Source organism: Sander vitreus, chromosome 13 (genome assembly GCF_031162955.1).
Source record: "Sander vitreus isolate 19-12246 chromosome 13, sanVit1, whole genome shotgun sequence".
Classification (NCBI taxonomy): Eukaryota; Metazoa; Chordata; class Actinopteri; order Perciformes; family Percidae; genus Sander; species Sander vitreus.
In genome coordinates, this window is record NC_135867.1 from 14,886,001 (window position 1) to 14,896,519 (window position 10,519).

The following is a 10,519-nucleotide window of genomic DNA, read 5'->3' on the forward strand; positions in this document are numbered from 1 at the left end:
GAAAGAAAATGTATGTCCAGGTGTATCGTGGTACATCTCCCCAAGAATATTTTGGAGGTAAAGAAATGTAATGATGTTATATAAGTGGACTTTGTTTCAGAAGCTTGATTGGTCTAGACCGAGAGATATTGGTATGCGAAAATAAGGATAAGTACATCCATTTGCAAAGAAATTGACTTGCACACAGATGAGCTGTTCAAAACTGCTAAAAAGAAACAAAGACATTTTTCTCTGGTTAAGTGGATTTTAATTAGCCTGAAATCGCCAGACCAAATTGCAAATGCCAGAACAAATAACAACAGGAGGTTACAGATTAGTTTGGTGCCCATGCAAGATTTTTATCCTGGTTTCTGTTAAATGTCAGATTTGTTAAAACTAACATGTACATCAAAGTGAAAGTAAAATTCTATTGGAGATTCTAGTATAGTAATTAGTACTTAGTACATTTTTTTTCTGCTGTCTAAATTTCACACCCTTGCCTAAATGTGTATGTTATTATTATTCCGTTAAGGAATAAAGTAGGACCTTTTGTAGATCCAAAACAAGCTTATTTTAATAGAATTGCATTCCACAACAAATGTAGATGCCAGCTTGGATTTTTGAGCATTGTGAATACACACAAGGCAGACTTGATAAGCTTTATGTTTTGGTGGACTTCTCTTTTTCCCATGTGTATGGAAGAAAGGGGGGCAATCTCTTGAATCAGACAAAAGCACTTTTTCATTTGTCTCATGTACGTCACTCAAACTCGGGATATCATTTTGTTGTGAAAATACAAAATTGAACCCTGTTGCTGGATTTTGTTTTGATTTTGATAAACACAGCATTAAAACGTAGTGTCTGTTTCCCTGCAGACATACTGTATCTCATATTGATTGTTGACATTTGAAGCTCAGATTCTGCAAGCCCAACTCTTGTTCTTGAATAATTTTAACAGGGGCCACGAGTGCAAAACTAAAGTGATTAAATGGGTAATGCTTGGGACACACTGCTGTAAATATGCTTGTATCACTGATGATTCAAAGGTGTACTGATGATTGTTCATGATCTGTGATTCGTTTATCCGAGAGAAGCAAATTGACTTGGAAAGAACAACACAGGCCTCTTGCTCTTGCTTTTTTTTTTTTTTTTTTAACTCCTAATGGTTTGAAAGTTGATAGATGTTTTTTTATGATTTGTTAAAAACACAAAAGACATGGACATAAAATCTTCAATATTTCAGCCAGAGGAAATTGTTTTTAATAAACTATTTTTGTACCAAATCATTTTGCTTGTTCAAATGATATTCTGTGCTTAACCCATGCTCAACCTTGGCACACATAATGGTCTGTTTAAATGTCACAGGCCTGATATGTACTGTGATTTTGGAGTATTTCAACTTATGATTACAAGATGACCCTTAAAACAGGTAAGATTTATTATTAATTGTTAAGTCTAGGTCTCAACAGCAAAAAGCTCATGTGACAGCAGACTTTGCAGCTCTCCAGCGCTGTGGAGATAGGTCTGGCAATTAGGCTATGTGAGACTATTGCAGCCCACACATTTCTTTCCAATAAATGTTCATCTATATGAAAAACCAGAAATGATGGCTTCAAATCTGCTTTGTACTAGTATTGTACCGACCAGCATATTATTTAGTCATGCTCTTTGTGACAAGAGACAATGCGAGTTTACCTCTCACTTTAAGAGGCCTACTGACAGCCTTGCCCCGCAGCTTAGTGACTTTATATGGAACCAGGAGGAATATTAAATAAATCATCGGTTGTGCAGGAACATCTAACATCTTGAAGGAATTTCAGTTGTCTCCCCCCCTTTAGCATGTGGCATAAATATCAGCACTATAGTCCAACAGTATAGGAAATATGATGCAAATATTCAGCCATTGATTGATAGAACTGATATAAATTAAGATGGCAGCAATACATTTTGTAATATTTTTTTAAACTAAAATGCAATGCCTTCTTACAAATAAACATTTCAAATTGCTGGAGAAATATGAAAAACATTATGACGTTATTCAATGTGGGCAGCTCGCAACCGTCATAGTCACAGTGACCAATCAAAATGTGTCTTTTTGATAATATTTGACTCTGATTGGCTGTCTGTATTACAAACCCGCCCATCAGGCACTTGCATACAGTTGGCTGGCTCAGCAAGGCAAGCGCAACAGAAACTCGGGTGTGCTTGAGAACTACTGCGAAGATGGTTGTAAAAGCTGTCTGTGTGTTGAAAGGAGCTGGAGAGACCAGCGGGACCGTTTATTTTGAGCAGGAGGTAAGGTGTGCTACGTTGTTTTCAGAGGAAGAATTATCTGGTTACTAATTTTAATTAGACTAACGTTATCTAGCTAGCAAGGTTCTCCATTCACAAGCCTGCGGTCATATCCGTTTTCAGGAGAGACCCAGCTAGCTAGCTACATGTTACATTTGAATAACGAGGCGTCGAACTTGGTCAGATTTAGCAAACCTCCACTGGTATTGCATAGGTTACCTGACTGCACGCTTATTCAATGCAAATTAAAATGAGCCTGCACGTAAAACACCCAATTAGCGGTAAGTGCACATGCAGTAACGTTAACTGATACTATGACCTTCTTATTCGAAGTAGTCTGCTCGTGTGAATTCGCACTTATCTATCTAGTATATATATATATATATATATATATATATATATATATATATATATATATGTGTGTATATATATATATAAAGTATTGTTATTGTCATAACCTTTTGAACGTTTAAAGCCTGTGTTTTGTTAATCATCAACAGCGCGTGTATTGAGAACGCCTGTTGCAATGTCAGTTTTATTTGGTTAACTAACGTTAGTTGAATTCTTGAGGGAGCACGTCTGTTTGTAGCTTATTTGGTGAAAACTAATTTGAAGTCAAAAGCTGCACTGTCAATGGTAGCTTTTAAAACAAGAGTAAAGGCTAGCACACTAATTAATGTTTGCTGAGTCACTGCCTGCCCTCGTTCTTGTTGCCATTGAACGTTACCTGGAATATCTGGCCTTGTTGATAAGAGGCTGGACTCTCATGTGTCGTCGAGGTTAGATGGTTTAAGCAGGGTTGGTGTTGCTGATTGAATAACTTTAACCCAGATCGTCAAGGAATTTCTCTAACAGTAGCTACTTGCTGAGCCAGCTTGTTGCTAAAAGGAGCCTTTTGAAAGTTTTAGATTTGCTAAATTTTGTCATTGGGGAAGTCTATAGGAGATTAAAGTGCTGCTCATATTATGCTTTTTTGGCTTTTTCCCCTTTCATTGTGTTATCTTTTTTTGTGTGTGCATGTTATAGGTTTACATAGTGAAAAAGCCCAAAGTCCACCCCAACGGCACTTACCATCTCCAACAGAAAACACTGTTCACAAACTGCTCCAAAAGAGAGGCCAAGTCCCTCCCCTTCCGGTGGACCTCATGGGACCTTAATTCGGAATAAATATGAATGGGGAGAGGCAAATCATTTTTTGATCCTGTTTGAATTGAGCCATGGATTACAAATATGATGTTCGTCAATTTAAAAGAGAATTTTTTTTTTTTTAACCGAAGAAAGTCTCAGTTAGCCGGTTTGTCATGTGACCACTTAGTTTTGTGTGAAACCGCTCAGTGAACTACATCTCTCGTCTCACACCTAGCTTAATGCTCAACTTGCTCGCTAGCTAGCTAGCTTAGCTCTGTTCCACAACACATGTAACGTTAGCTTACCGGATGTGTTTTATCCAGCAAACTGTTTTCAGCAGATAAGCAAAAGAACGAGCAAGATCCTCTGCTCATTTGAGTAACGTAATCCCCGGTACAATACACACAGACATCGTAGCTTCAGCGAGACGTCATCCATGCAACTTTGAAGTGTGTCTTATACTTCAACAATTTAACAAAAAACTGAGACTTACTTGACTTGCGAAATTATCTATTAAACTGATGAACATCATATGTGTAATGGCTCAATTCAAATGGGATCAAAAAATAATTTGTCTTTCCCCATTCACCTCCGTTCATATTTTTTCCGAGTTAAGGTCCCATGGCGGTCCACCGGAAGGGGAGGGACTTCGCCTCTCTATTGTAGTTCTGCCTTTACTTCTGTGACGACTGTGCGTCACTTTGTAACATATGTTATAATGCTCGCCTAGCTGCTAGCGTGGTACGCCCTCATACTCAGCTTCTGACTGGGTAGTAGTCCTTACCTAGCGACTGCGTAGGGATGTAACGGTATGAAAATGTAACCTCACGGTTATAGTGACCAAAATTATCACGTTTTTTGGTTTTATCGCGGTATTTTGAAAAGTGTGTTTATATAATATGTTCAGAAAGCACTGATAGGCCTACACAAGCTGAAATGGTTTCCAAAAGTGTAACGGTGTTTATTATATTACAAAAATATAGGCAATAGGCTTGTAAAAAATATTGAAAACTGGCTACTGAAACACTGGCCCGCTGTAGGTGTCTGGTGAGAACTTGAACCAGAGATGTCTGACTTTGAGATCCAGGAAGATTTATTTACTACTCCAACATGAAGTTAACTATGAAGTTGTATTTGACGTTACATGTGAAGTTGGACGTGGTTCTGAAATATAAGCAAATAATGCACATTAATAAGCATCTGACTTACTATAAACGTTTACCAAAACTAAATGTTATAGCCACCAGCATATAACAAGAAACAATACTAAGAATTACATTAATTTCTCTGTAATAATTAACATAGATGTAACATATTGCTCAGTAACACAAACTGAGAATAAGCCACATCTATTACAGTACACATATCCATAACGGAGCAAACGGTGTAATACAGGTGCTGGTCATATAATTAGAATATCATGAAAAAGTTGATTTATTTCAGTAATTCCATTCAAAAAGTGAAACTTGTATAATGTATACATTCATTCCACACAGACTGATATATTTCAAGTGTTTATTTCTTTTAATTTTGATGATTATAACTGACAACTGATGAAAACCCCAAATTCAGTATCTCAGAAAATTAGAATATTGTGAAAAGGGTCAATATTGAAGACACCTGGTGCCACACGCTAATTAACTCAAAACACCTGCAAAGGTCTTTAAATGGTCTCTCAGTCTAGTTCTGTAGGCTACACAATCACAGGGAAGACTGCTGACTTGACAGCTGTCCAAAAGACGACCATTGACACCTTGCACAAGGAGGGCAAGACACAAAAGGTCATTGCTAAAGAGGCTGGCTGTTCACAGAGCTCTGTGTCCAAGCACATTAATAGAGAGGCGAAGGGAAGGAAAAGATGTAGAAAAAAGTGTACAAGCAATAGGGATAACTGCACCCTGGAGAGGATTGTGAAACAAAACCCATTCAAAAAATGTGGGGGGAGATTCACAAAGAGTGGACTGCAGCTGGAGTCAGTGCTTCAAGAACCACCACGCACAGACATATGCAAGACATGGGTTTCAGCTGTCGCATTCCTTGTGTCAAGCCACAGCGTCGGAAGCGTCTCACCTGGGCTAAAGACAAAAAGGACTGGACTGCTGCTGAGTGGTCCAAAGTTATGTTCTCTGATGAAAGTAAATTTTGCATTTCCTTTGGAAATCAAGGTCCCAGAGTCTGGAGGAAGAGAGGAGAGGCACAGAATCCACGTTGCTTGAAGTCCAGTGTAAAGTTTCCACAGTCAGTGATGGTTTGGGGGTGCCATGTCATCTGCTGGTGTTGGTCCACTGTGTTTTCTGAGGTCCAGGGTCAACGCAGCCGTCTACCAGGAAGTTTTAGAGCACTTCATGCTTCCTGCTGCTGACCAACTTTATGGAGATGCAGATTTCATTTTCCAACAGGACTTGGCACCTGCACACAGTGCCAAAGCTACCAGTACCTGGTTTAAGGACCATGGTATCCCTGTTCTTAATTGGCCAGAAAACTCGCCTGACCTTAACCCTATAGAAAATCTATGGGGTATTGTGAAGAGGAAGATGCGATGCGCCAGACCCAACAATGCAGAAGAGCTGAAGGCCACTATCAGAGCAACCTGGGCTCTCATAACCCCTGAGCAGTGCCACAGACTGATCGACTCCATGCCACGCCGCATTGCTGCAGTAATTCAGGCAAAAGGAGCCCCAACTAAGTATTGAGTGCTGTACATGCTCATACTTTTCATGTTCATACTTTTCAGTTGGCCAACATTTCTAAAAATCCATTTTTTGTATTGGTCTTAAGTAATATTCTAATTTTCGGAGACACTGAATTTGGGATTTTCATTAGTTGTCAGTTATAATCATCACAATTAAAAGAAATTAACATTTGAAATGTATCACTCTGTGTGATGAATATAATATACAAATTTCACTTTTTGAATGGAATTACTGAAATAAATCAACTTTTTCATGATATTCTAATTATATGACCAGCACCTGTACATCTTTTAATAGCTAAGCACGTGGCTCCACAGCGCTAGGCTGTTTACTGGCATTGCACGTTGCTAGTAAATTGCCCCGACACAACCTGAATATCAACACGTGGCTGCACAAGTAATATTCAACAATCTGCACATCTGTCAGCTATGCAATAAGAAACGCAGCAACAGCAATATTATCAAGGCGATAATATATCTCTCTCTAAATGTCATGTGGTAACACGGGCTAAACTTACCACCAAATTTCCTGAGCGCTGTCATCTCCTCCTTCCGCCATGATTCCAACTTCAAGAAACGCACTGTAGGCTATGCAGTGCGCCCGCGTGGCAACTAGAGGAAACTCGGATGAAGCTGGGAATGTGGTTTCCACACTGGTAATCCACCGTGGTAATAATATTTTAAATGAAAACCGTAATTGTTATCATCAACATTTTTACCGTTACACCAGTAATCGTAACATCCCTACTACTGCGCGTGTGCGACTTCCAACAAAGAAGGAATAGAAGTGTCATGTCTCACTCTGCAGCTAAAACAGAGAGCTCAGCACACATGGTGAAAAGAGGAGCTGCAGCAATGTACAACAAATATGGTGTTTTTTGAAAATTAAACCATGTAGACCTATTCTGATATAACCTCCTAAATACAATTATGAACCTGAAAATGAGCATAATATGAGCACTTTAAGTAAAAATATTAAGGACCAAATATATGAGAAATGTCTTAATTTTGGTATTGTTATGCCTTTTTGTGTTATTATGACAGTAGTCTCGCATTGCCAGACCTTCCTCCACAGTGCTGCGAAGAAAGGTCTGTCTAGTCCACACAGCACTCTGGGATAGGAGAACAACGTGCTCTGGTTTATTCGCATTTCTTTAAACCAATCCCAATCGTTTTGGGCAGTGCTGAACGCCGGAAGCAATAATGGTGCCTCTGCAAAATAGCCTGAATGGAAAGGGTGTATGAAAATAAATTTCTGGTTTTAATTTGTAATCACTAAATCTGCTAGAAACTCCATATAAACATGTGAGAGCAAAAGTAGCATGGAGTATTAGAGTGATGGGCAAGGAACGTTTTGAATGACAGAGCACTTTATATTCTGTATAGTTCACTTGTGTTAACTAATTGAAATGACTGTGTAGAAGTATGGGGCAACCTACACCTACAAAATCACCTTACAATCATTAAGCACACTATAAAAAAGAGCCATTCGGATAGTAAACGATGAAGGATATCGTAATCGCACCAATATACTGTATTTAAAATTACACACCTTAAAGTTTAAGCATCTGGTAGAATTTAAGACTGCAAAAATAATTACTTTTTTTTTTTTTTAAATAGATTGAAATGAAGAAATAAGACTGTCTGGGGAATGCAAATGACATGGACATAATTCTTGTTTTGTTTACTTTTCCTTCAAGTCCTTCTAGCCACCTGGCTTTGACAGCTCTTTTGTGTCTCGTTTCTCCTGATAAATCATGTTATCCTGATCTGTTAGGAGGGTTCAGCCCCTGTAAAGCTGACAGGAGAAATCAAAGGCCTTACTCCTGGTGAGCATGGTTTCCATGTCCATGCTTTTGGGGACAATACAAATGGTGAGTATCTGGCAGTAGTTGCGTGGTAATCTATCAGGTTTCTGAAATTGCAGGACTTGCAAATGAATATAAGTGCATTGTCTGGTTTTAGCGTACCTACACTCAGACTGAATCTGAATGTTTCATGAATGATAAAGATGTATTTTTTATATATTTTTTTTGAACCAGGGTGCATCAGTGCAGGCCCTCACTTCAATCCCCACAACAAGACTCATGCTGGTCCTAACGATGAAGAGAGGTGAGTCTGTCTGAGGGAAAAGTAGTTATGAGCCAGTTCAATGTTCAGCAAATCATTTTGCCTCATAATGCTCATTATATAACAGTTGATGCCCATTATGTAACAGTTGATGCAAACGGTTAACATTTATCAGAATCCATAGACTCATAGATTCAGCAATATATTTATAACTCTATCACATGAGAAATTAGTAACTCTTTGGAGGGGAACAAAGTAGCTTCAAACCACATTTGTATGCCTTTTTATGAGATAGCAGCTGTACCTCATACAGACAGGAATCATGTGGAGAGAGAGAGAGAAAGAGGTAGAACATGCAGTAAAGGGCCCCGCCTGAAATATAAAACTCATCAACTGATGTTTAAAACATTAAACTTGACTAGTTTGAGCTTAATAAATCAGCATCAGTGAAAATACTAAATTATGCATAATTATGACCTGAAAATTGATTAATGCACACAGAATGTCGACCACAGGGTTAGTTTGTAGCGTGCACAAACATTGGTGATGGTTTTAATGCAAGTCATTTTTTGATGTAAATAGGCATGTTGGAGACTTGGGCAATGTGACTGCAGGAGGAGATAATGTTGCCAAGATAAACATCATGGACAAGATAATCACCCTCACTGGCCCGCACTCAATCATTGGCAGAACCATGGTGGTAAGAGAGAGAGCCTTATTGCCCCTGGAATTCAGCATCTAGACTATAAACTTAATGAATAAAACCTTTTTTTAACTTTCGGTCCTGTGTTTAGATCCACGAGAAGGCCGATGACCTGGGAAAAGGAGGCAATGACGAAAGTCTAAAGACGGGCAATGCTGGTGGACGTCTGGCTTGTGGTGTCATTGGTATCACCCAGTAAACACTCTGCCAGATCATGCAGCACTGGAAACAACGTTTCCCCACAGCACTTAATAAGACCAAGCTACCTGACCGTGTGTCCTTTGCAATACTCTATGGCTTTTTATCGATCAGTCTAGAGAGTAGATGAGCCATGCTTTACCCTGTCTGTTCTTCATGACAATTGTATGTATGGGTTTATATGTCTACTGATTAGTTTTGGTCCCAAAGAATTGGTAACACACAAGTAATAAAAAGATGTGTACAATTTACAAAGTTGTCAGTTCTTCTTAATCATGTGTGATAATTTTGCCAGTTTGTGACGTGTGTGTGAACAGTTGACAGTCCAAACAAAAATTAGGAATACAGGTGGAGACAAAGTAGTGTTTGAGCTTAAATAATAGATCTTTCTCACAGTGGACATTTTGGCTTGTTAAACACAGGTGTAACAAATACCATTAGTAGTTGCATAACATTGTAGGTGTGCGAGTCCAAGGGCCCTGCCAAACTTCCATAATGGCATGGCTTCTTGACCCACCTTGCCATTGTTGGTGTTACTAATTACACATGTTGACTTATTTGCTTTTGTAATTTGGTCTGTGCAGCTGCATACGTTCTTAATTGTTATGGATATATTAGAATGTGGATAATTGTTACAAAAATGGTGACTGTACAGTATTTACATAGGTCAAATTTAAAACTAATTTTGGATTACCAAGTGGGCAACCCCCCCTAGTGGCCCCAAAAGGCACTGATTTACTGTGCATAATTTGCTTTTGGTAATTGGAGTTCTTTGAATTTGCTCCACTACAGTACAATATTGAATATGTCCGACATTATTACTTAATGTTGTGGCCCTCTCTTGTGAATGCCTACTGTGTCAAAACCTAGTTCTAACCATACAATTGTATGAAACCCATCTTATTTTGTGCTTGTGTGCATTTTCCTAAATAAAGCTTTTATTTTTTTTTTAACCAAATTACCACAAACTAGCTAACATACAGAAGCCCTATCATTTAATGCATATGATGAAGCTGACATCTTCGTTTGAGCACCTGTACCTGATAGGAACTTTGAGGCAGCAGGGGCCCAAAGGACCATCAGAATCGGACGGGTCACAGATTTGGCTGCATTCACGCACTCTGCGGCGGTGCGGAGTGCGGACATGTATAACCTAATTAGCCAGAGGCGAAGCTATAGCATCCGCCAAAACCAGAGGAATACCCTTTCAGTTAAACCATGAACTGGCTTATTTACATGTTATAGCTCCTAGCTCGTTATATCCTGATATCACCTGGGTTTTGACTGGCTCTAACGTCGTTGACGGTCAGTAAAGCTCCAATGTGTAGTCTGACTGCTCGTTAAACTATACCTTATTTTCTTTATCCTTCTAAACATAGGGCCTACCTGTATGTGGCCGACATTTAACTAGCCTAAGGGAAAGTAATGTAACTAATAACTTCTGGTGTCGAGTATTT

At 38.9% G+C, this 10,519-nt stretch overlaps 1 protein-coding gene across 1 annotated transcript; it reads left to right on the forward strand.

Moving 5' to 3' along the window:
• Positions 1-2,139: 2,139 nt before the first annotated feature.
• Positions 2,140-9,317, forward strand: sod1 (superoxide dismutase 1, soluble). Its single transcript, XM_078266159.1, has 5 exons — positions 2,140-2,274; positions 7,869-7,965; positions 8,134-8,203; positions 8,744-8,861; positions 8,956-9,317. Exons 1-5 carry the CDS (start codon positions 2,203-2,205, stop codon positions 9,061-9,063), a joined length of 465 nt encoding a protein of 154 aa, XP_078122285.1. The 5' UTR covers positions 2,140-2,202; the 3' UTR covers positions 9,064-9,317.
• The last annotated feature ends 1,202 nt before the right edge of the window (positions 9,318-10,519 follow it).